General features: G+C 35.4%; 1 protein-coding gene across 2 annotated transcripts; it reads right to left on the bottom strand.

The window, feature by feature from the left end:
• Positions 1 to 8240: 8240 nt before the first annotated feature.
• Positions 8241 to 25530, bottom strand: LOC123527465 (uncharacterized). Of its 2 annotated transcripts, XM_053519886.1 has the most exons (7): positions 25353 to 25530; positions 18084 to 18281; positions 15110 to 15543; positions 14801 to 14869; positions 13368 to 13737; positions 12096 to 12149; positions 8241 to 11382 (listed from the first exon to the last, which is right to left on the bottom strand). In XM_053519886.1, the coding sequence occupies exons 3-7, from the start codon at positions 15503 to 15505 to the stop codon at positions 8600 to 8602; spliced, it is 3672 nt and encodes a 1223-aa protein (XP_053375861.1). In that variant the 5' UTR covers positions 15506 to 15543; positions 18084 to 18281; positions 25353 to 25530; the 3' UTR covers positions 8241 to 8599. The 2 variants fall into 2 exon arrangements, with proteins under 2 accessions (XP_053375861.1, XP_045162879.2); XM_045306944.2 differs by lacking the exon at positions 18084 to 18281 and having other exon boundaries at positions 15110 to 15541.
• Positions 25531 to 27865: the final 2335 nt, after the last annotated feature.

The raw sequence follows: 27865 nt of genomic DNA, 5'->3' as shown, positions 1-27865 counted from the left end.
TAACTGTGTATAATGCAATCACAATTAAATGTCTGTAAAGTAACAACCATCTGTTTTAAACAAACTTCCAGAGATCTAGTAGCGTAATATATTCATACTGTATTTACTAACACATTAACTAGTATGTAGTATTTAAACCTTACACACTACCTTTCATACTCACAAACATGGTTATTTTATAATTCCATAAATGATATGCGATATATTCAAATATGAAATTTGGGCATAATATATCTTTAATATTGTATAAATGATGTTCATTTTATTTGAAATAACAAAATGCTAAATAATAATGTATGTGTATGATGTAAACTACAACAAATTTCACTTTCAGCAACAAAAGCAAATAACTATCAATCATTTGAAAATTATGATAATATTTAATTTTTAAAAAATGGCCGCCATTTTGATGACGTCATAACTCTGCCCAGTTGCAGAATTCACACTGGTGACATAGCTTAGGATGAACTTCAGACATTACGGAACAGATTGGTATATGTCGCCATTTATCTTTTTTCCAATCGCACGGGACCCAAAATATGGCTCTAAGCGAATACACTATGGTATGGAGATTGGCTATGACTAGTATGTGACCCATAGATCAAAAGGGACTGTTACAAGAAAATATTTATCCTGATGATATTTAAAGTGTATGCCTATGTGATCTATGTCAAAACTTGATCTTATCATTAAGAGCAATGGTATTCAGGTGAGCGATATAGGGCCATCATGGCCCTCTTGTTGAAACTTGTTCAGAATATTGCACAAGATTGTTACAAGACCATCTTGGGTTAAAAACTAGGTCACTAGGTCAATTAATAGGAAAACTCAATAGGTTAACACTCTAGAGGCCACATTTTCTATCTCACATAAACGCTCTAGAGGCCACATTTTCTATCTCATCTTTATGAAACTTTCTCAATAAAATCTAGGAAAAGTTTATAAACTGGGTGACCTGAGGTTAAAACCTAGGTATCTAGGTCAAATCATGGGTCTAATCATGGAATAACTTTGTAAACACTGTAGAGGTCTTATTTTCTGCATAATTTTCAGAATATTTTGTCAGAATGTTATAATAAACACACTTACCACTGCAAAACGTGTCCTCTGTTAGGTCAAAAAGTAAACAAATAACGCCATTTTGAACTGCAAGCAGCATTTTTCTCGCCTAAAAGCAGCAAAATGCAAAATACGTCCACCCCCCTGTGTATTGAAATTAAACTTGGCCTATAGGTAGCTTATAAAAAAACCAAGGTTTGGATTGTATATGGGGTCATTGGGGTCAAGTTCAAGGTCAGGATAACCTATATAATCTTCACACTTAGAAAATTCCACGGAGACGCAGTGGTCTAGAGTGTTGGGCCAAAAGCTACTTTTTAATCCCCCGCCACAAGTGGTGGGGGGTTATAGGAATGGTCTCCGTCAGTCCTTCCGTATTTCCGTCCGTCTGTCCGTAACACTTTCGTGTCCGCTCCATATCTCCTAAACCCATTGAAAGATTTTCATGAAACTTAGGTCAAATGATCACCTCATCAAGACGATGTGCAGAATCCATGAGTCAGCTTTGTCGGCTCAAGGTCAAGGTCACAACTCAAGGTCAAAGGTTTGAGCCTTCCAATTTGTGTCCGCTCTATATCTCCTTAACCCCTTGAAGGAATTTTATAAAACGTGGGTCAAATGATCACCTCATCAAGACGATGTGCAGAACCCATGAGTCAGCTATGCCGGCTCAAGGTCAAGGTCACAACTTAGGGTCAAAGGTTTGAGCCTTCCATTTTGTGTCCACTCCATATCTCCTAAACCCCTTGAAGGATTTTCATCAAACTTGGGTCAAACAATCACCTCATCAAGGCAATGTGCAGAACTTATGAGCCAGCCATGCCAGCTCGAGGTCAAGGTCACAACTGAAGGTCAAAGGTTTGAGCCTTCCATTTTGTGTCTGCTCTGTATCTCCTAATTCTCTTAAAGGATTCAAATGAAATTTTGGTCAAATGATCACCTCATAAAGGCGATGTGCAGAATTTATGAGTCAGCTATGCTGGCTCAAGATCAAGGTCACAACTCAAGGTCAAAGGTTTGAGCCTTCCATTTTGTGTCCATTCTGTATCTCCTAAACCTCTTGAAGGAATTTTATAAAACTTGGGTCAAATGATCACCTCATCAAAAAGATGTGCAGAACTTATGAGTCAGCCATGCTGGCTCAAGGTCAATGTCATAACTTAGGGTCATTATTGTCATTAGTTGGACTGAGACAATCAGGGTAGATAACTATGGACTGGTAAGAAATTTGTACTTTTACTTACTTTTCTAATATATTGTTGTAAAGGCTTGTACTCTGTATCTTCTACATACATATACCAATGCATGATTAACTCCCCTGATTTTAATAAAAATGGATTTATCTCAGTAGGTATTTATAGGACTCATTTGAAATTTCATTATTGTTATTAGTTGGACTGAGGCAATCAGGGTAGATAACTATGGACTGATTTTATGTCAAATTACCTCCCTTTGTTTCAAATCAAAATGGGTATATCTCCGTAACTAATGAAGATACTGATCTGAATTTGATTTATGCCATCACGTGGAGTTGGACAATCAGTTTAGGTACATATTGACTGAATTTATGACAAATTACCTCCCTTTATTTTGATGTAAATGAATAAACATTAGCAGTTTTTAATGAGACTAGTTTTAAATGTTATTTAAGTCTTCCAGGGTAAGGAAGAGTCATGCTAGTACAAAAATGCAGCATTTGAGCCTAGGACCCTCAAACTTGGTATGGAGATTGGCCCTGACTAGTACGTGACCCGTAGGTCAAAAGGGACTGTTACAAGAAAATATTTATCCTGATGATATTTAATGTGTATGCCTATGTGATCTATGTCAAAACTTGATCTTATCATTAAGAGCAATGGTACTCAGGTGAGCGATATAGGGCCATCATGGCCCTCTTGTTTAAAGAACCTGTTGGCATAATGCTATTGAAAACCTGGTTTTCGTGGAATTTCCACGTTTCTTGTCTTGCTTTGTCTGTTTGTCTTCAAGTTCAAAGCTGAATTACCAAAGTTCTAAACCTAGGTCACCAGGTCATACATAAAACCTTGTTAAGGACACGTCACGGCTGAGATAGTTTAGCATTATTACAATACACAACTGGTATTGAAATTGTGTTTCCAATACATGTGCTCATTAGATAAATCCTAAATATCTATGTGAAAATATTTAGGGATGTGTTTTGTATGATTGCAACACTGTGAATTGCTCTAATTAGTGACAAATGACTAAAACAATAGGAATTCGTACGTGACTTTTATAGACAAAATGACAGTGAGGTAACAATATAATCTTTTATTGTTTTAATTTATGAGTTGTAAGCTACAATATAGAATACCCATTTTATGAAAATCAAACTGGAAGTTAGAAATAACAGAAAAAAAATTAATTAGGTCATGAGTCATCATATACCTGTCAAAATTTGTCATTAGTTTTCACGAGCTGTCAAAATTATTTTTATGTCTTTATTCTGCAAATGCATTGTTTTTGTAAGTATCTTGGTCGGATATTGTATTATATAACTTATTTTACATTCCACATTAATATTTTTGCTTGAAATTGATTTGTTGAGCTCACCGAAGTCACGTATGAATTTCTATTGTTTTAGTTTATTGTCTGTTATAAAGGTACCAAATTTCAATATTAAGATATAAGAATTGTTCCTTTGTGGTAGACAAAGGAAATTATTTGGTTGAATCATAACATAACTGTTTTTGGAAAGAACTGAATATTCTTTGTTTTTTTGTAATTCACCGGAAATTCAAAACGTGACATCACCTTAACACTCTAGAGGCTACTTTTTGTATTTGATCTTCTTAAAACTTTGTTAGAATGTTTGTCTCGCTTCTAGATTAAGTTCAAAACTGGGTTACATTAGTTCAGTCACTCGGTCAAAACATGAAAAGACCTTCTTAATTCAGAGGCCTTATTTTCTGCGTGGTCAATTTAAATCTTTGTCAGAATGCTTGTCTCTATAAAACCTAGGTCAAGTTTAAAAATTAGCTACCTGAGGTCTTAAACTAGGTCACTACGTCAAATCGTAGAAAAATATAGTTCACACTCTTGGAGTCCAAATTTACTACTACACTGTATGCTGTCACGTGACTTGGTGTACGGCAAGAAAAAAAAGATGGCGTACGTGGATATTGAGGAAAGGTAGGCTCCTTGTTTGTTAATTGATTTCATTGACATACTCACATGTTTACTATCTACTGTTTCATATCCACAGAGGGTATGACATATCAAAATGTTTTCACAAAAATGATTGTAGTTTATAAGTTGCGGTTTTGTAGTTTTGTTTGGCGCCATATAACCTATACTGTGTTGGTGCGCCGTGAAACCCAAATAAATAAAGAAGCAAATTCGATGAATTGGTATCCCCCGCCGAAAGGGTTTGTGGTGAGGAATGGCAAAAAATATATCCAGCAAAAAGATAAGGATGTTACTAAGAAGCAAATAATTTCATTAGTCAAAATCAATTTAACAGAAAACGAATGCCTTTTTTGTTGGGTGTGTGTGTGTGGGGTGGGGGGGGGGGGGGGGGGGGGGGGGGTGACCAGGTGAGGGTATAAAACTTCACATGTTGATTATAAATACTGATGAAAAATTACAAATGAAAACAAAAAAAGCAAAAAAATAAAAATAAAATGGGGTAGGGGTTGGGGGATATGTATGATCGGGTTGGTAGGCATGACTAGGTAGAGGAGTGAGGTTGGGGAAGGTACAACTTTGCATGTTGATAAATATGTATGGAAGGTTTGAAAAAATTTGGTTGTGGGGGAGGGGGTGTGACCAAGGCAAGGTGGTGACCTGGTGTTGGTACACAACTTTACATATTTATAATAAATGTTCATGGAAAAGAATGAAAGAAGTTAAATGAAATTCTACCAATTGGTTGGTTTGTTATGTACAAATCTGTAGACTTTTAAACAATTAAAGGGCAATAACTCTAAGGAAAATTGACCAATCCAAAAAAAAACTTAAAGGGCATCATTGCAGTATGTTGGTTCATGTTTATTTCAAATTTTATGAAGTTCTACCAGCTACTTACTGAGAAATGACTGCGGACGGACGAAAATATGCATTTCTGACTATTTCAGGGGCCATAACTCTGGAAATAAGGGGCGGACCAAGATAAAAACTTGACGGGCATCATCGCAGTACAGTGGTTCATGTTTATTTCAAGTTTCATGAAATTCTACCTGCAAGTTACTGAGAAATTGCTGCGGACGGACGGACGCACACACGGACTGACGGACGGACAACGCCAATTCAATACCCCCCCTCCCGATTTCATCGGCGGGGGATAATAAATATTATAAGTTGCGGGTCAATCTTTGCTATCCGTAGCCCTTTAGTGTCCGTAGCCCATTGAAATTATCCATTTTTTAAACAGATTTTCTCCTGAATCCACTACTGTTCATAACTTGCATTCATATTATTAGTTATTGTACTTTATATGAATAATAGAACCACTTTGAATTAATTCATGTTTTGGTCAATATCGAGTAAAAATACGTTAGTGGAATTTTAACAGTGGACTAATGAGAAATGCGTTGCTCATTCTTTTATGCGGTCTCTATAAGGTTATTAGGTTCTGAGTGCAAAAACAGAATCCTTATTCATGCAATACCTTTAACACTTTTGTGTTACAGTTTATGTTATCTGTGCCTTTAGCAGGCTGTGGATCAATAGAATATTAAGCTGTTTCGGCAATTTTAGATCATTTTAGTGTCGTTTTTCGTGAATATTTTGACCAATATTTACTCCAAATCTGGCCTTTATAAAATTATGACCATGTTTTTCTGGAAGAACTATTCACAAAATTGGTGGAAACATTCGCAGTCCGTGACTCGAACCATAGCACATCTTGTGTTAGGCTGATTTATGACTGGACTTTGATTTACTTAAAATAGGACAGAATCACAATCAAATAGATAACAATTTGCTATGCATACATCCGTTTTATAGATTGATCTAAAATACATAAATATCTTTTTTTGAAGATATAACTTGTTTCAATGATGTGACCTAGTTATTAACCTCTGATTACCCGGAATCGAACTAATCAATGATTTTCTTTAGGCAAACATTTTGACTAAGTCTCATTAAGACTGAGTCAAAATTGTGACTTCCACAGTGTTGACAGTAAAGTTGTGGACAACGGACATTTGGACATACACCTGTGCTGATACATGCAGGTAATTCTGAACTTTTTGATCAAATGAGCTAAAGTGCATGATTACAACAAAATAAATTTCATTCCCTCATACTGTTTTCTGCTGAATCAAATTTCCTATATTTTTTTGGCAAACTCCCAGTCAAGATGTTGAATATACCTTTAGTTCAAGTTCTGTAGAAATCTTGTATATTTGGATCGATGTAGAACTGCAGAAGTATATGTCAATTCATTGACTGAGGAGCGATCCAAAAGGCGGTCCAATAGTTTGAAGGGGGAGGGGGAGTGGAGACAAAGCACATGCTGGCCCCCAATCTCAAAATTTCTTTGGGTGTGGGGGAGGGGGTGAGTGCCTGACACCCCTGCCCCCTTCCTATAATACCTGTGCAATTAAGTCTGGCCGAACGATATGCCCATACTTTTTATGCGATATGAAATTAATCTATACCCCCACCGCACCCCTCCGTTCATACGTCTATGCAGTTAAGTCTGGTTGAGCGATTTGCCTATACTTTTATGCGATATAAAATAAATCCATATATTTTGATAAAGAGAGTTTACCATACGATATGGCTGCGAAATCAACCCAAATTTATTAATTATAGTGCCATCGTATCGTACCTTTGCATCGTATTATTGCTCTATCGCCTTTACCAAAATACAGGGCGAATGGGGCTAAATATCGATTGTCCTAAAGGAACACCATAAAGTATTAAGCATAACCCGTTTTCAGTCTTGACATAAGCATGTTAGAGCAATTTTACCTACTGACCCCAAATAATAGATCCATTCACTGACTGTAAAATCATCCATAGGCCAAAGTGTTCTGTAGGTAGTGATCGGAAACTGTTTCCAGTCTTAAAGTCACATTAACCTTGACTTTTGACCTAATGGTCCCAAAACGTCATTTACTGAAATAATAGTCACATAAGTATCCGAAAGTGTTCTCCGGTTATTGATTGGAAACTGTATTTGGACTCAAGTTCACAGTGACAGGGACGGACTGATTTCTGATGCAGGTAAAACTTGAGGTCCAGCCCTTTTATAGTATCACACTATTGCTAAGTTACCGGTACCTTATGTATTTTGATGTACTGTAGTATTATATGTCTTGATGTATTGTTGGTTTGCAGTTGTATATATATTCATGTCTTAATGTGCACCCGCCCGCTTAGCTCAATAGGGAGAGCGCAGATCTACGGATCTCGGGTTCGTGAGCTCGAGCCCTGGGCGAGGCATATGTTCTCCTTGACGATTTGATAAAAGACATTGTATCTAAAATAATTCGTCCTCCACCTCTGTTTCATGTGGGGAAGTTGGCAGTTACTTGCGGAGAACAGGTTTGTACTGGTTGAGAATCCACGAACACTGGTTAGGTTAACTGCTCGCCGTTACATAACTGAAATACTGTTGAAAAAACGACGTTAAACTAAAAAAAAACTTGATGTGCATTTACTATCATATCTTGTGTGATAATTGCAGTAAAATATGATTAAACTGTGTTCACAGTGATAACGTTTGACGTCACTAGATTTCATTCACTATGTACCATATTTAAATGACGTCTTTGAGAAGGCAACTATCACTGTATCAGTCATATCGATTCAGTTCGATATCAAAAAGTGAGGTCAAAGCTCAAAAGGATGAGAAGCATTTTCAAACAACTTGAAAAAATACTCGGCAAAATAAGTCAATGTAGAGAACACATGTTTTTGCCATGCTGGAACAAGGTCGATATACAGTGATGTTAAAGGTCAAATAGATAGTGATATTAGAAAACATCTTTCAGAAGCATTTGTTAAACATTCAGGTAATATACTGATACATCTGTCGTAAAATAGGCAACTCTAGAACATTCAGATTGTTTCTTGTCATAAGTATTGAAACTTTGTTGCGTAATTTTGAGGGAGACACGTTTTTGCGTAAAGCAATTACTATATTATTTTGACATTTTATTTACAATTTTGTAGATAAATGATGTGAAATGAAATAAAGAAATAAATCGCACATTAACTTATATTTATTTTACAATTATAGCTTATTTATAAACACATGATTCAACAGAAATTTTGTCTGAAAAAAGTAATGTCACCTGTTTCAAATGGTGTTTTCCATTCTGAATAGGATGTTAGACTAAACATTCGTGCACAAGTTTTTTAGCTTTTCTGTAATTGATTTTGTTCTAACATTTTGATTTTATTTTTATTATTTGATATTTTGGACGACTTTCAAATGTAAAATGTTCGAAAAATACATTGTATTGCGCTATATGTGACATACTTCAATGAGACCTAACCACAATACCACGTTTGTTGAGAAATGTCAATTTTCATCTGGAAAGTTTCAAATAGAAACGCATACTTTTCATCCGGAACTGTCAGTCTTGTACGGTAACGAACTTGATGATAAGACTTCCCAGTTATGTGCAAATTCAACATCAACGCTTTCAACTATCTGAATGCATTTTTCAAACATCGCTGCGGATAAAGATCCTTTCACGTTGTTCTTCATCATTTTCCTTTTTTGTGTTTGTGTTGACGGGTTCTTCAAAATTCTAAATATTGTCTCGCCCTCGTTTGTCAGCATCCGAACATCTGCTTTGTAATCTGTAACAAGTATTCTGAATAGCTTTACATTCTTTGTTTCACAAGCGATATGTAATGGTGTTTTGCCATACTTGTCTTTTGCGTTGATATCTGCAGCCGGACAAATCATTTTGGCCAACTTTGAGTTGCCATTGCGTACAGCAGCATGCAAAGGAGTAAAGCCTGTCTTTTCCGCTTGTCGAATATCAGCCACATTCAGCAGTTTCTTACTTATTTCCAAATTTCCATTGTAAACAGCGCAATAAAAAGGAGTTCTCCCGTAGAAATCTGGCATATTTGGATCAGCGTTGTACTGCAGAAGTATGTCAATCAAGTCCGGGTTATTTTTCCATACTGCGATATGAAAGAGGTCCATACCCTTTATAAAAGAGTGCTTACCATATGATGTGACTCTAACAGAAGCTTGAGAAACGTCTTCTTCTAGCAGCGTCTTCAAGACGTCGTTGTTGCAGCGTATAGCGGCACAATGAATTGGCCAATGACCCCGGTAATCCTTCATATGCAACGAAGCACCATATCTAATTAACAGCTTGGCTATCTCTACTAGTGCATGTCTGTCCGAACCATTTACATCTGCAGCCATATGGAGAGGAGTTCTTTTATATTTGACTCCGCTACTATTTACTTCTGCCCCGTTTTCCAGTAAAATTCGACATACTTCATATTGTCTGTATATTACAGCTTTATCCAAAGCTGACATATTGTTTCTGTTACGATAATTCACGTTTACTTTATGCTTGATAAGGCATTCGACTGATGGAATAATCCCGTGTTTTGCTGCTGCAATTAAAGGGCTGTTGCTGTTGATAATGTAAGACTGTGTGTCGTAGTCTACTGGCCGGTTTACTAAGAGGATATCTAGTATTTCGACATTTGACTGTGATGCAGCTACCAATATGACATTTTCATTCGAAATTGCCCCATATTCTAACATCATTAAAGTTTGAGATTTTATCCCAGCATGAACGGCAATCAGTAGAGACATCTCCAAAAACTGAGCAGACATGCCAGACTTCGGATCGAAATTGTACTTCAGAAATTCTTCCAATAGTTCAATATTTCGAAATAAGAGCGCAAGTGTAGGGAGATAAACCATACATTTCTTGACTGGTAAACGAAGCCCGTATCGCTTACTAAACTCGCGAGATAGTGTAGCAACTGGTTTTGACAAAAGATCCTGTCCCACTTTGCTCTTGTAAAACGAAGCGATGAACGATCTGTTGCAGAAACAATCATGGGCAAGACTTGATGCATTTAAATGTATGTCTTCGAATTCAAGACCTATCGTTTTCAGATGAAATTGGTTGTGCAGTCCAAATAGATAATCCGTTGATCTTCTTTGAGAGGGGTTGAAGAGTAGGGTGCGGCATATAACTTGTCGCAATTGTTCGAACATGTATTCTTCTATATACAGATGAAAACCGTCATCCTTTCCTTTATCTGTTGTTACATATTGCATGATAAATTCTTTATCCGCTAACTCTAGAACTGCTTCGGGATATTCTTGGCCCGCAACAAGCCCAACCATATCTTTCACAATGTTGTGACAGAATGAGTATGTACCGGTTCTGGGGTTAAATCTCAGATATCCACCTTTATGGTGTTGTAATGATTTGCGTAGAACTTTGAGCAGAGGTCCTTTTAACTCGAAATTGAATTTTTGTATAGTTGTTTCAATATCAGACTGAATCGGGGATGGACAAAGTTCTTCAACCTTTAATTCTTTGAGAGGTCTTGACCAAAGCAAAATTAATGCAAGGTATTTCTCTTCATCGAGGAAAAGATCTTCCATGCATGTTCTGAAGAACGCTACTGGCTTTTCAAAGAAAGATGCCCCTTGTTTATAGAGTTGTTCTGAGTTAACGAAAATGTCAACAATTTCAGGAAAACCTATCCGTTTTCCGCCCCATATATATGTACTTGTGTCTGGTAGGTTTCTCGGCAAATAATTATAACTGTTATTTGAGAACGAATATTCATATGTCGTATTGCACTCTTCGATAAAAGCAGACGCAAATTCCTTATCTGCATGTTTTAGATGGTTTTCTAGCATTTGAGTTCTCTCTGGCACTGTCAACTTAGCTGAATCAAGACTTATCACGTTTTTATCTTTGAACAGGTGCATTCGGCGCATTTTCTCTCTTGCTTCCTCGAAAATATAATGTCGGGTTGTTATAATTACTTTAAGTTGGTTCTTTTTAACAGCTTTCTCTATTTCCGGCAAGTATGTTGACCAACCTCTATGTAACTTTTCATCAAATGAACCTGCTCCAAATATATCATCAATGAATATTGTATTGAAACGATTCGAACTTAAATCTACAAGTTTCCAATCTGAAGGCTCTCTAAGCTTCAAGACAGAATCCACATCTGTGACCTCACTGATCAGTTTTGTAGCCATGGTAGTTTTACCTTCTCCAGGTAGTCCAGTGAGTATCAGACAATTTGTAGTTTCCAACGTTTCTTTCGCCCTAAGATGGACAGATGTTTCGACGTAAATTTCATCACGATCAGCATCTTCCAAATACAGTCTTGTCGTAGCTGAAATGATTGAGATGGATACCTTGATGAGACTATTAAAATGAAAATGTGGAAAACCACAGGTCGCCCTACACAACATAAACGAAAATGTTGCAGGCTCGGTCGACAAAAGATAAGTCAGTTGCCTGCAATAGTTTGCTCTTATACTGACGCTTATTTTCAAAGCTAGATAGCTTTTTACCCAGGGCACACTTCATTATAAATAAAGTTAGTAAAAATATTAATTTACAAAACATCGAAATACATTTTAACAAATTTTCTAACGCAACACTTACATTTTAGCCAATATCTTAAACGTTAAATGACGCACATTTCTGAATTTTGGCATACGTTTCGACAATTTTCCCCCTTTGGACATATTTTGACCTCAACGGGATCAAATCGCATAAGTTTATGTCAGAATAATTAGCTATTGCATGTTCCTTTCAAAAATGCAATTTAAAACAATTCCAGTTTACCATATTGCTTAAATAAATATTCGAATTTTGCGACTTTTTCAAAATGGGCGGAGGTATTTTGATGACTTTCTATTGTTCACTGTAATTTTGACATCTTATTCACAATAGATCTATTAAAACGTATACATGTAACATTTCAAGTGCTTATTGATTAATATTAACATTATTGGCGTTAGAAGGTTCGTTAAGTAATAATAATAGTTATATTTTTATAGTTGCTAAAGCTATACGGCACAGATCAGTGAATATGCTTACAACAGAGGCTTTCCAATTCTGGTGATATTTTAAGAAGACCATCTCCAGCTTTCCCTGACAAAGAAGAATTTTGGAATTACATTTGTATTTAAATTGTAGGACGTCGCGTCAGAAATTGAAGTTAATAAGTGTACCAGTAGCGTCATAAACGCACGTTAAAATCTACTTTTTATTTTATGCTAACTGGTGAAATACCGTGTTTTATCAGTGAGATATAATCCATATCACTCACTGCATATCACTTACTGTAAATGCCAATCTACTTGTACATTGTGTACGAATTTTAAATTATTTGCTTAAAACAGGATGAAAATTGTAGTCGCACTTTGTTCTTTATAGCATATTTCTCGATTCAAATTATTTTACTTAATGAGAATTTCATAACTTTATGCAGCAAAAAATAAAATGAAATGGAACTTTATGTTGTGTGCGTCTTTCTAACGTCACAACACGTCTGTCGTCATGTCTGTTTACGCGCGTCTGTTTCTCGCGCTGAGATTAAAACTTGTTGCAAAGTGCACATCTCAACGTAATTGAGCATAAAATAAAAAGAAAATTTGTTTGTTTTTCGTGAATATGGAATACATCACACCTCGAATTAAGAAAATTTTCACATTTTCACTCGCGCTGCGCGCTCGTGAAAATATTTGAAATTTTCTCACTTCTCAGTGAGATATAGATTCACGAAAAACAAACAAATATTCTCTATTTATTCGCTGTCGGATCTTTTCCATTATCGTTACGGCAACTGAGGTTAAAATACCAGGGCCTATAACGGCATTAAAGGCACTGAACTAGCGCGGAAGCGCTTAGGATGGCCATATAGATCTAGGTATTAATTAAGGAAATTTTGGTAGAAAAGAAAATAATGAGAGTTAATTTGAAAATCTCAATTTAGGTACGAGTAGTAATACCAGATAAAAGGTGAGGTCAAAGCAGTATAATTTTGATGCGATTTTATTTTAAGCTTCAACTTCTGACGCGACGTCTGGGTGTATAGTATAACGTTTTTATTATTTATTCAATCAGATCAGTGAAAAAAAAACAGCATGGATAAGTTTAGATGGAGTATCTTGTTTTTCAGAATTTATGCAAAGTGTATAAAACTATATTAATGAGTAAGAAATTGACATAAATGTTGTTAAAAATGTCATTAGGACTCCATAGAAAGAAATATTCTTTATCGTAGCAAGTCACACATGTCACATATCTGATTCCAAATACGTTTAAATACAATATTACTAAATAAAGCATTTTAGATGGGATGCTTACCTGACAGCTGAGCGACTGTTTCTTCTATCTGCTTAGCTTTCAATTCAGTTTCACTCAGACGTTCAGAAACACGTTTATGTTTTTCATCAATTTTCGCCCTGTCACCAAGAACAACTTGTTCTAGCTTACTTTGTCGTGATTCTAGTTCCTGACTGCTAACATTCGTAATTTCTAATTGTTCGAGTTTCTTTCCAAAGTCTTTAACATTGCTCTCAATATCAGCTAATTTGCTTTTCATGGTGTCAGTCTCTTCCCACCCTTTAAGCTTTTCCTGATAGTACTTTTCTTTCTCTGGATCAATGCTGCAATCCTTTAACTTCTGAATATCTTGTTTTAGCGTAGGAATTCCATGCCCTAGCCGGAGAATCACCTGGAAATCGTTCAGTGGAAGTTGGTGAGATAATATAGTGATAAAGAGCTTTGGAGATGTTGATATGGTATTGTACTGTTAATCGTTTGAAATATAAAGCAGTAAAAAATAAACATCAACAATGTCTCTCCCCAGCTGTTAGTATTATAATGCCCCAAATAATTAGTCTTCGTTATGTTTTGGTTTTAGTATATATTGGAGTATGTACGAGTAAAACACCAATATGCAGTGGGGACTTTCCGTTCAGGAAGTCCACCAGTTGGTTTTCCTCTACTACCTGAATAAGAAATTTTTACAGTAACTTTCTTCCCGTTCGTAGGAATATGCATGGTATCGTTAAAAAATACACCATTGCTAACTTGAGAAATATATCTAAATTTCTACCGTTCAGTTCTTTTTAAATATCCTAATAAAGTCATTATTTATCATTGAAACTACTTAATTTCAAAATTTTCGATCCGTATTGGAAACTTAACTTACCGATAGGGAAGCCTTACACAAATAATAATAATAATGAAACACTTTTTAACATTGCCTTTCTTGATGATTTCTAATACAAAATATTTGCAGATGCTTAAACACTTAATTCTTACAAATGCATATGCACTTTTTGTTGTAAATGTTATGTTGCTTTAAATTATACTGACGCAAAACGATTTTCTTCAATAGTATCAATCATTAAAAGTTTTCATACGGACCTGAACAAAAAAAAATGTGAGTAGAAAAAGGAGTCGTATTTCTGACATATCTGTTTTTCCTGATTTGGAAGTTACGTTTCCTATACGGGAAGCTTTGAAATTAAGAATCAAAAAAGTTAACTAAAACATTTGTTAAAACATCAAAACAATCTGAATGGTAGAAATTTAGTTTAAGTTGGCATATTACATTTAATGAAACAATATATACTCTTATGCACTGGGCTTCAAGTTTGATGGAAACCAGTAAGTAAACAACTGATGATTTTGCTACCTAAACGGGAAACAAGTTACTATATACAGTAAAATGTTTCCCGTTCGAGAAGTAACCTGAAGTTTGTATGGCCAAACATAAGATTGAAAATTACCTGCTCTGTTTCGTTCCACTTCCTTGAAAAATTCTGTTCTGTTAACGAAAGTGATGTCATGTGACACATCTGAAAAAGAAAACGTAATAAATATTGAACCGTCATGAATTAATAATTTTTACAGTAGCATGTCAACGAAACAATCCGAGATGAAACGATGCGAAAAGAGCTTACATACGCAAAGAAAATCTCAACTGTTGAGAAAATTCCAGCAATACAGAAAACCTGTCATGGTTTGGATTTTTATCTATAAAATACTCAATGTAAATGTAGGTTTACGTTCATTAAGTGAGATTTCATTTGTTTTACCTCATTTCTGATCAATCTCATTCTTTGAATGTCGGATTCTAATGACGTATCAGATGAGGGTGGAATGCCTTGCCATGATTGAGACTGTTCGTTCAAACCACATATGTAGCGCAATAGGCAGAATAACAGGCTAATATCAAATTTTGCTGAAATGGGCTGGCCAATTTGCGGGTATAGAAGATTAAACTGATCGCGTGTAATTTGATTCTTCCTGTTCAAATCATTCAACTTTCTACGAACTTGAGGATCACATAGTGTGTTGTATAAATCTTCAGGTGGAATGGCCTGATGAAATTGGTGTCGTAAAACGTGTGTGCCACCGTCTACCACTAAAGTAAGAAGTCTGAAGCAATGTGTTTTTTCTTCTGTTGGTTTTACAGTTCCTGTTGTCGCCATTTTCTGGTACAGTTTACACCTAAAGCCTTCGCATGGCTGAAAAGGAAAAAAAATGTCTACTAAATATTAACTATTATTATATAGCAGAGGCAAGACGCGGTGACGAAAGTTTAATCTGAAATATCGCCACACGTAAGTTTTACTTTTTTACCGTTGTTGATGAACTTCACGAAGTCAAATCGTAACAAAATGTATAATTATTAAAATAGAATCCTGCATTGAAAAAAATGTAATAGGCTTTCTTGATCTTGGAACAATAAAATGCGTTATTTTAATTGAAGATGTCTGACGTAACGGTTTGAATAAAATATTATATCTTTTATTTATTTCAAGATTGTCAAATGATACAGCTTTGCGATAGATTTACCCACTGGCGCCAGATCAGAAAGAAATGCCTCTGTACATGTTATACCCTACCCCTAGGTATTCTATAAGAACCATGGTCGTGAACGGGAAAATATACTAACCCATTTCAATCGCGTATTTCATATCTAAAACACGCAGTTCAGTAAATGTGTACTATTGATATTAAACAAGTGGTAATTTATCTTCCGTTGTGTACCGGTCACATTTCTTCAATACTTCTTATCTTAGAAAAACAACGTGTAGTTTACAGTTTTTTCACAGGTACACAAAAAAATTGCTTGAACTTCCCTGGTGAAGTTCCGTTCTAGATTATAGACACACTCTGATTGGCTGATGTGAAAATGTATGTCAGTCGTCATTTTACTACACGTGTACGCTAAAATGTTTATATGCAGCATAAATGTGCAAAATGAATTAAATAAACACAGAATAGATGTATAACTAAGTATGATTTCAAATTCAAAACCATATACAAGATGAATTTCATTCATCATTTCGAGTCTTATCGTAAAACTGTGAATATATTGCAATCTGTTTTTTGTTTGTTTACATTTCGCTTAACATGTGCACACTGTCGTGACCTCTAGACCGGATGTTCATTAGGGAAGTTCACGCAAGTTTTTTCTGTAACGTTGACTAAAGCATAAAATATACGGAGCATCTCTGCAATATGGAATATTGAGACAAGGTGACTGGTGCACGATTGAAGATAAATTATCGCTTGTTTAATATCAGTAGTACACATTTACTGACCTGCGTATGAAATACGCGATTGAAATGGGTTAGTATATTTTCCCGTTCATGACCATGGTTCTTATAGAATACTTAGGGGTAGGGTGTAACACGTACGGAGGCATTTTCTTTCTGATCTGGTGCCAGTGGATTTACCTGAATATAATGTCATACGTATCCTGTTTATACGTAAAACAATGCGATGTAGACAATGCCACCTGAACTGGCGTTTTTGATTCGGTAATGCCATTTAATATTCTATATTTGAAAATAATCGCCGAATAAACTTTGGTATGAAGATAACTTAATCAATCATGATAAGCTTGTTATAACCTAGGTGACTGATTTATATGAAAATTTTGAATGTATTATGCTAAATGCTTATAAGCCGTTACTTAAAGATAAATTCTTTCGGCCTTATTTAGTACTTAGTTGTGTCTTAATAGTATTCATTTCCTAAGACAAAGACATTGTATCGGGGATTTAAATTTTCTTAAATGAAGAACCCAGATTACAGGGTTCAGCAACTTAAAACAGGATATATAATTAACAAGAGATCGTAGAACACGAAATGTCCCCCTTGATGCATTCAGTAATTGCACAAGGAACAGAAATTATTTGCTCACTGTAAACAAAAGTTCTACTGTTCTGGTTCAATGTGACCTTGACCTTTTACCTATTGACCTCAAAATCAACAGGGATCATCTGCTGGTCTTGATCAACCCCCATATCAAGTTTCGTGATCCTAGGCCCAAGCGTGCTCAAATTATCGTCCGGAAAGCGTTTAACTCTTCTGGGTCAATGTGACCTTGACCTTTGTCCTCAAAATCTTTAGGGATCATCTGCTGGTCATGATTAACCTCTTTATCAACTTTATGACCCTTGGCCCAAGTGTTCTTGGGTTATCATCCGGAAACCTTTAACCTGTTCCTGGCCAATGTGCCCTTGAACTTTGACCTAATGACCTCAAAATCAATAGAGGTCATCTGCTGGTCATGACCAACCTCCCTATCAATTTTCTTGATCCTAGGCCTAAACGTTCTTGAGTTATTGTCCAGAAACCCTGTTACTGTTCCTGGTCACTGTGACCTTGATCTTTGACCTACTGACCTCAAAATCAATAGGGGTCATCTGCTGGTGATGACCAACCTCCCTATCAACTTTCATGATCCTAGGCCCAAGCGCTCTTAAGTTATCATCCGGAAAGGGATTGGTCTACATACCGACCGACAGACCGACCGACATCTGCAAAACAACATACCCCTCCTTCTTCGAAGGGGGGCATAATGAATTGATCGATAACGCACATGACAAGCGCCACAAACATCGTATCAAAGCGATAAACTGGTTTACGTCACGTTTCAGTGACCTGTAATATAGGTGTAAGGTATAAATAGTTGTGGGTGATAGAATTTAAGGGAGGCAACTACAGTTTACAATTTAAAACATATTGTATGAAGACACAAATACTACTCTCCCTTTTATCTGAAATTCTATTACTCTTGCTCCTCTCCAAACTCCAACACAGTGTTACTTCCCCTTATCGGTACAGTGATTGTTTGACAATATTCCTGCGCGGAGGTTGGCTCCACTCCAGTCACGGTATATTAAAGAACACTCAAGCCAGTACAAGGAAATTCATTGATGCAAGCATCAAAGACGCCGCCAAGTGTTGTATCTGAAGTACATTTATTGCAATATGAGAAATCACCTAATTATTAGTTTAGTTAGTCTGACTGGTTACAAATTATCAACATTAGCACATAATACAATATATGTTATAAACTGTTAAAAGCATGAAAAATAAGCATGATAGAAAAGTATTACCATGCAATACAAATCCTCTACCTGCAATGACATTGACATTGCGAGCAGGTGGTCCCTTTACATATAAAATTAAAGAATTTATTTCACCAACTAAGGTCAGCACCTGTGAAAAGTTCTTATATACAGGAGTATGTGTATGAAGTTTCACAGAAATGCAGTTATTTGGGAAATGAGGAAATGTTGAAAGATAATTATTTCAAAGTTGTGGTTCACAGAAACCATTATTTTTATTATCATATAATGTAATGAGTGTTTTCTATTCACTGATGAAGTTTCATGGTCCTTAGTCACCTACATTATATATTTCAGAATGCAGATTATACAGTTTCCGTTGCCAAAACAACCAAAAATTTTGTCCAAGAAAAGAATGATATAACATGCATAATCTCTATATTTCCCCTATTCACAAAGCAAATGTCATGAACCTTTCTTATATACTTTTGGAATATCATAGAATTCTTTTTTTTTTTGGACCAACGGTAAACTTGATTCAAATCTAACATTACAAGAAATTTAGCAAGCATAATAACCCACTGCCAAAGTTTAGAAAATGTTTTAATGAAAATCTTTTTTTAAGTTAGACAGGAATGGACAGATACAAAAACAAACTATCTATACAAGTTAAAAAAAAAGAAAAAAAAGAAAAAAGAAACAAGTAACAAGATATAATACAAACGGAGCAACTGACTAGTCATATAAAATTAATGAAAATATAAATTCAATAAGGAAATCTATTTGAAAATCACTGATGCTTTGATAAGTTATGGTCCCATGGCTTTTGATATTTCCATCTAACTACATTTTAAAGAAGTATTAACTTGTCACTGACAAATTCAGCCAAATGATGGCCCTTTATTGCACACCTTAGTTGACAGTGAATATCTGTAAACAATAAGTACATGACACATAAGCAAAAAAAAGTCAAAGGTTAGAATCAAGATGAGTTTATAAAATATTTAGAAATATTCTGACCAGTTGTACATGTGGTCACAAATGGGAAACTCTATGCTTAAAAGTTAAGGTAACCATAACAATTATATAAATATACTACTGTAAAAGGAATCTGCAAAAATGTGCGCATTCTGAAATTACATCACTGTACCTATCAACAAAGAAAATAAGACAAAAGATTAACAATAATTTAAGTTAACAGCGGCACTTCCTACGTTCATTTAAACATACATGTGCTTATTGATTCCTTTATTTAATTTGTTAATACGTTTTTTTCAAGGAATTTTATGCAAAGTGTAATTTTCCGTATTTTTATTTTTTAATATTCTCTTCGAAGTTTACTGAAAGGTTATTGTAAAATGCATGAACGTTCCCTTGTCCGAAAATCACGTGTTACAGTATGGTATATCGGCGGTGTATTCTATTTATAGAAAATTAGATAGGTAAGTAGGTCATGCTAAGGTCAGAAATAGAAAACTTGACTTACAGAGTAACCTCCCTTATCAAGAAATCGGATCAACATTTTGACGAAATTGTAAATTAAAAAACTATTTTCTGCTCTTGAAATAAGGAGAGGACAGACAGATAACATTGTTTTATATCACATAATAAGTTGCATTACAAACATTTCTTATGTTTTCTTTTGGCCATTTTTTTTGTTTATTCACTAAAATCTGTCGTGCAATATCGAGGATCCTTTTACAAACTATTCACTGTGTTCAGTTTATCATTCCGAAACTATTCATTACCATCTTTACATGGTCCAAAATAAAAGTGTATCCCATATACTCGACACCGCCTCCTGGCGGCGTCGAATGAGAATGGGAAATTGGATGTCTGACCAGTAAATATACTATATTTGTCTACAATTTATGCCTATGTAATGTATAAAATTTGACTGAAATGCAGGTTTAACATAGGTTTAATAGGGTACATTCAATGCCTGCGTATACTCAATACGGGATAATTAATGCCAACCACTGAAATGCATTGAAATAAGATTACAAACAACCGAGGATTCATTCAATTAACCACCAATTGTCCATCGAAACCCTTGAATGCGTTGCGATGTCATACATGTTAAAATAACACTAGAAGGTATACGACGCAACACTGGTTATTTTCAAATTCATATCTGCGTTATACGACCACATTTTTTTGAGCCGTGACTAGTTTATGCAGGACAGTTGAATCGCCAAAATAGGGTAGGAACATATATTTAATATATACTAAAGCGGTATAAGTTATCGTAGAATGCAAACGAATGTATGGTCCAAAGAATTTGGCGTTGGCTGAATGGCCCAAAGGATATAGCGTAGGCTGAACAGACTTGCTTATCGTGGTTCAAGCCTTGGTAAGTCCACATTTATTTCTTGTTTCAATAAATATTGCAGGAGGAAATTGTGCAGTTCATTGAATCGATTAGTTAATGATGTGTTAGCTAGTCAAAACTACTTGCCTGTTAGTCTTAGTTACCGTGTAATGGCTTCAACACGTTACAAATATAGTGATGATGCTCGCAAAATCATCAGCAAAAGCTTAATTTGGATTCCGATACATCATCATACTTAGAGACTGACACAAATGAAGGTCGTCAACAGACACAGCAAGTGAAGTTGAAATTATGTGACATGAATTAAATTGAAATAAAAGTAGCAAAATATATTAAAATATAGAAACAATAAAAAAATAAGTCAAACATTATTATTAAAACTTTAAAAAAGTGTCCTCAAAGATTCTTGACTAAAATAAAATATAAAAAAATAATGTACTAGTATACTAGAGAAATATACGGCAGTGATCTGGGCTTGAACTCGCACGTCAAGGTTTGTAATCATTACACTCTACCAATTGCGCCAGCGATATAATCAAGTTCATGGTAGACAAAATGAAAATATGCATATCAACTTACTCCATAGAGATTTTTCAGCCAGGTATGGACCGAATATCGACATAACCCAAATGAAAAAGCTAGTGTATCATTCCGTCACGGCTCGAAACACGCGGTCGAACTATACAAACGCAATCACAAACAGCCTTGGATCATTCAAGAGAAAACCTAATGCTAAACTAACAAATGTACTATCATATTATCTTCGCACAGCTCTTACACGTGAGACTCGGAACTCATTGAATATTCTAAGAAAACGGCATTGATAATTCCTTCTGTCTGTACGGCTCATTCGAAAATAACGAATTATCTTGAAAGAAAATTCAGAAGCAATGACTTAGTGCTTTAACATTTAGCCTATATGACGCGGCATGAAAGAGTATAGCTGTTCATTAACATTGGAATTATTGTTGCAGCTTCAAATTTCAATAATGGATATTCTGTACATAAGACATGATAACTTAATATACATGACATGTGACCCTTGAGTAAAAATTTTGCTGCACTTTTTTTCGGCGACGCCGTCTAAATTCGTTTTCGTTACCTATGCCACGGGACTTCAGTTTGCAAATCAAACTACTTGATAACGCATTATAGATAATTTATCAAAATGGAAGATTTATGCAACACTCTGCCTGATTGGACGAGAGTGTCAATTTCTTTCACTCTGTTGATTGTGCTACGCTGAGTGAAATGTAGACAAAGCGTTTATCCTAAACGACGCTGTTCACAGTTTTAAAGCTAACTTTGGCTCAGTATATTTAGCAAGAATATTGATATATCTCAAAATGATAAGTAAGTTTAATAAATATGATGAAAAACCTGTTCAAATACCAACATATATCAAATTAAAGAAAGAGCTGAATACGGTCTGCGTATCACATGAATAAGGGTGTGATAAGAGTCTTTTATGTAGAGAAGTGCTTTTTAAAAGATTTTCCTTGTTACAATTGTCGTCTGTATATGAAAAGGTTTCTTGCTTTTGTGACTTATTCAGATTGCATATTAAAATGGGTACTTGTTTGTTTTGATATATTTGTTATAAATTATTTAACTGATTTATTATATATGAATATTTTTCTTTAGTACGGTATGCAAATATTGAACTCAGTTGAAATCTGTTTTATTATATATATGCTATATAATGACTGAATCTCATTACACTGAAATAAAGGTACGTTGCATACAGTTTTATCTATGTGATATGACTATGGTCAAACTTTGCTTATGAAACAGAAATATTGAAATAATTACAATTGTATGTTTTGCTTGACCTTCACATTTTATAGGTGTGACGTCATTGTCCAAAGATTCATGAATAGCGAATATGCTATTTGTTAAAGTGGGATCAGTTGACCTATTTAAGAATAAATAAGAATAAAAGATAAAAAAAAATCCGTTAATTGATTTTTTCTCATGTATTCTAATCAAACTTGATTTGTAGCATCTTTATTAGGCCCGCAGCCAACTTTGTTCAGCTGGGACATTTGACCCCTTTTAGGGGCTGCTAGAGCTAAAACTAGAAATGCCTTTATACAGCGTCTCATGAACAGCTTGGTGGATCTTTGTCATACTTGGTCTGGAGCATCATTATAAGGTCCTCTTCCAAATTTATTTATATAGGAACTTGGGCCCTATCAGGGACCACTATAGCTAAAAGTAGATATGACCCGCATTAACCCCTAAAATGTAATGGATTTTTATCAAACTCGATGTGTAACAATATCGTAAGGTCTCCTGCTATTTTGTTACAAATGGGGATAGGGACCAATTTAGCTAAAAATATAAACACGTTTAATGACCTCTTCTCATGAACCGCTTCATGAATCTTCATCAAACTATTGCTGTAATTATTCGTCTAAGGATAAACGAAACAAAATTGCAACCCTACGAAATCTTTGCGAAAAATTAAAAGAGAACCATTTAAATTGTTAAAGTCCGGTGTTTAGTTTTACAATTTGAAAAATGTTAGATGAAAGATGAATGTTAGATGAAAAATTCATAAACTTCTTTCCTTATTACAATTCGCCGACCATCATTTTTAAAGATATTTCTTGTTTATTGTTACAGTTATGTCCATTATCAGAGCGATATCTGTCATAGGGTTACTGTATACATATTGTGTAAATCTAAAATTAATTCCGAACAGTTATAACATTACAATGCATGTTATTAGTCCCCAACTGGTTGAAGACCAGTTCTTGGGAACTATATAGGATTGCGCTTTTATGCCATTTCGTCCGTCCACAGTTTCGTGTCCGGTCCATAACTCTGCCATTCATCGAGGTATTTTAATATCATAATGTTATTAATCAAACAATTTCATATTGGCCTTGTTATTTGTTCAAGGGTTGTCGTATTGGCACGAGGCCTACGGCTTCATGCCAATACGACTGCTCGAGGACAAATAACTAGGCCAATATGAAATCGCTTGATTAATGATAATATTATTATTCAACTTTCGACTGTTGGCGGTAACAGCATAAGAACTCTTCGAGTTACCTTATGGCAGCTATGCACATTCAAGTGAAAAATCTTGACAAGGTGTTTAGACTTATTTTAGAAATCATAATCATTTTAGCCAGTAAAACAATTGTATGTAAGTACTTGAGAATAATTTTGAGAGATATTTTTGATGAGTAAAGTTCTAGAAGTAACCTTTTTTTTGAATTCCTATTTATTTTCTGTAGTATCATATCATTTGAACTGTGATAAAAACTGCTTTAAAAGTCATTTCCTTTTAGATGCAGGCAACGAGACACAAAATTGTACATATATGTGTTGATCAAGATAATACAACCAACCAAGCACATATTATACACCCCCATGCCTCGTTTAATTCTTATCCGAAATTGTTTACTACTGACACTCGGGTTCGCCAATTTATTTTCATCCACTTTCCAGCATGTGAATCGCTATTAACATTGCACAATTGTCCACCCTATCAAAATGTCTGTTAAAGATAAGTCTCATTCTTTTAAAATTAATCTGAGTTTTGCATGTTTTCTCATTATTTTCCTATTAGGAGAGAGCGTGTTTGTATACAAATCTGTCTATCTTATTTTTAGAACTGATAAGACATTGATCGGGAGGGCAATTAACTACCATTTTATAAAGTACAGATTACCATATACTACACTACACATGTTATAACGAAAACTGGGTCAATCTTTCGATTGTTGAAATATTTGTGTTATCTCCTTTATGTCTTCTCTTCCGGGTATCTGTAAAACCTTTAAGATACGCTTTCAGGTGGCTTGAAAAAATATAATAAATAACAAACATCTTCTGCGCATATGCAGCTAATTTCAGGCGTTTTTCTGCCAGTTAAATGTCGTTATCTTTATGTTTGGCGTTCTTAAGTTAATAACACTCCAATGGCATGCGAAATAAAAAAAGAAACAAAACAACTTTATAGCATAGTTCGACCGCGTGTTTTGAGCCGTGGCGGAAAGATACACCTTTTCAGTTGGGTTATATCGATATTCGGTCCTTACCTGGCTGAAAAATCTCTATAGAGTAAGTTAATATATATGTTTTGTTTACCATGAACTTGATTTTATATATTTTAATAATACTGTTTGCCTTAATTATTGTTTTCATTGTTTCTATAGTTTTAATATATTTTGCAACTTTCATTTCAATTCAATTCATGTCACACAATTTCAACCTCACTTGCTTTGTCAGTCTCTGAGTCAGATGATGTATCGGAATCCGAGTTAAGCACGATGATAATCGGAGCTGGAAGAATCTAACTCACTTTCTGTTCAACTGACAGTACATGGTTAATACACCTAGACCAATATGAAGATGAAACTGTTTGCAAACCCTCCGTAATAAGGTTTTTTATTAATACAAACAATTAAAATGAAAATAAAAATGTGAACTTCCCAAGGCTCGAACCTCGAAAAGCAAGCTTCTAAAGCCAACGTCATATCCTTTCGACTATGCATTCGTTTACATTCCTCGATAACTTATACCGCTTTACTATGTATTACATATATGTTCCTACCCTTATTTTGGCGAATCAACTGTCCTGCATGAATCAGCTACGGCTCAAAAAACGTTGTTGACCTATACCTTTAAGTTTTGCTGTCAGAGATTAAAAAAATCCACAACAACACTCTCCTGCCGCTTTCGACTTTTTTAACTGCTGATTTATTCCGATCTTCATTTCTCATAACCTTCTTGTGTCTTCATAAAACTTGTATTTCCATTTGACATTGACCATCTCCAGATCACCTCTAGATAATAATAATTCCTTAACCCGGATGTACTTTTTTTGCTTCTAACCCGGATGTACAATTTATATTGATCTTAACCCGGCATTTAAATTTTGATAGTCTTACCTACAAACGCCTCTAAATATTTCAGTTATATGATCAAGGTTATATTTGTATAAAATGAAATTGTTGCCAAACAGATAGAAACCATTGTAATAGCTATACCCTTACAATTTATGTGCATGTTTAAATTTGTACATCTGGATATTAAAATATTACAGCTGACAGGAAGTGAAAAATAGCAAAAGCGACTATAAATATTATACATTAAAAGAGTAAGTTTGTACTGAGGTCCGTTGCAAATTCTGGGTAACACTAAGGTCAGTAGTACTACTTCTGTGCCCATGTGAGCACTAGTGAGCCCACCTGGGCCAGCAGAAGTGCTTACTGTGTCGTCTTAGCTAACCGACCTAGCGATTGTGGTTTGATGGAATCACAACATCCAAATTTGTGCACTTAGTCCTCAGTCTTTTAAAGAGGTTATTTTTTCTTATCATATTATAGTTTAGAGACAAAGCCCGTTGTTATAATGTCAGACACAACTGTTTTCTAAGCTTAAATCTATATGAGTACAACAAACATACAAGTAAGAGAGTGGTCAGTTGGTGGTGCTTATCAGTAGATCTGACAGCTGTGTTTCGCTATTGGACTAGCCTATAAAGTAGCATCTCCCTTCTTCATAAAAAAATGAAAGTCATCAATCAGTTTAAAATCAGTTCCAGCAATTGTCAGTTCAAAGCAATAAAAGTCTCATGAAAGATCAAGCCTCCAGTTAGAGATTGATAAATGTATTCCAGGTAGACTCTATCAAGTTACAGTTCTGTTCCACCGAATGTTTATCGCTTCACAGCTCATTTACAATCAGAGATCTCTGTTTATTTCCAAACTGCACGATTGTCAATCTAATGACACAGTTCTCAGTTGTAAACTATATTTCATTCACTTAACTTGAACATCATTCATCATATCACCTATATTTGTATTGTGAGCTATTTCTATCACTTCAGAACAGTAATATTTAATATCATATCAAGGCGGTTTAATAATACGACCTGATCTTGTACTATAATTGGCTGGACTGGACGCGGGCGGCTCAGTTACTGTTTTTTGTGGGAATTGTGTTTTGTTTTGCGGAGATTGCTGTGTTGACTGCTCCGGCAAAGGCGGGATAGAACAGTGCGATTGAGGCATGTCAGACTCAATTTGTTTGAAACTTTCTGCAGAATTATTTGTGTTGTGTGTTGTTTCTAATGGGAAAGGTGCTGTTCGTAGTTCATGCTCTGTGAATGGCTGTTCGTTTGATTTCAGAAGATGATGCCTATTTTTTCTATAGCTTGTCCCATTTTCAGTATGACCTATCATGTACGTTTTATCTCCTCTATGGCAGGTAGCCATTGTTTATCTTGTCGGATCCGTACACCTTATCCAAGTTCTAATGGTTTGCGTTTTTTGTGGACATGTCATAGTAAGCTTTTGAGATTTCTTTTGATCTCTGTAGGTGGCCTTTTATTATTATTATTATTATATTATTATACCAGATTTATATAGCGCCCTTTTCATGATCAGTTTCACGTTCAAAGGCGCTTTACATAGTTCAAATGCAGCCACACAGGGCGCATAATTCATCCTGTACTAGTACAGACACAGAGCGATCTGACCAGAGGGACAGAGTGAGACAAAGCCCCCACGACAGAGAGATCAGAAATCAGATACAGACTTGTCCGGCTAACTTAGCCTAGCTCGTTGCGAATAGACAGCCTGGTTCTTTAACGTGCCCAGTGTATAGCACTGATACACGCAAGGATTGCCTGGGTTCCTGACCAGTACACTTCTAGCTGGGTGGGAAACACTAAAAAACGTTTCTGAAAATTCCCGAGTAACTGCCGGGGATCGAACCCCAGACCTCAGGATTGGAAGGCCAGTGTGCAAACCACTGAGCTATCCGTCCACCACGGATCATTTGTTGGTCAGGTACATTGGATTGCAGTTTCTCAGAAATTAAAGGAAGTGTCGACCTGAGCTGTCAGTGAGCTGGCAATTTACCGCATGCCAGCGAGGAATTGCGGTACTATAAAAGTGAAAGATATAGGTATTTTCCAGCTTGTTTTCTTTTTGTAAAGTGTGCTTTGACTGTTTTCAGAGTAATTTCTGCTAATCCATTTCCTGACAGGTGACCTGGGGAGGAAGTGGCATGCGTGTGAAAACACTTTGAACTCAAACTTTCGTAACAAGGACCATTATTTAGAAATTAATACACGACAGAGCTGGGCCGGAAGGTGATAATCGGTCCGGAAAATAAATAATGGCCCG

Source organism: Mercenaria mercenaria, chromosome 1 (genome assembly GCF_021730395.1).
Source record: "Mercenaria mercenaria strain notata chromosome 1, MADL_Memer_1, whole genome shotgun sequence".
Classification (NCBI taxonomy): domain Eukaryota; kingdom Metazoa; phylum Mollusca; class Bivalvia; order Venerida; family Veneridae; genus Mercenaria; species Mercenaria mercenaria.
The sequence above is the reverse complement of the archived record's forward strand: the minus strand, read 5'-3'. Positions and strand labels throughout refer to the sequence as shown.

Coding starts and splice junctions, on each gene's coding strand:
- LOC123527465 (XM_053519886.1), bottom strand. CDS start 15,505: ATGGCGACAACAGGAACTGTAAAACCAACAGAAGAAAAAACACATTGC. Junction 14,870..15,109: donor TGAGATTGATCAGAAATGAG/GTAAAACAAATG, acceptor TTTCTTTTTCAG/ATGTGTCACATGACATCACT. Junction 11,383..12,095: donor AGAATTGGAAAGCCTCTGTT/GTAAGCATATTC, acceptor CAATCATTTCAG/CTACGACAAGACTGTATTTG.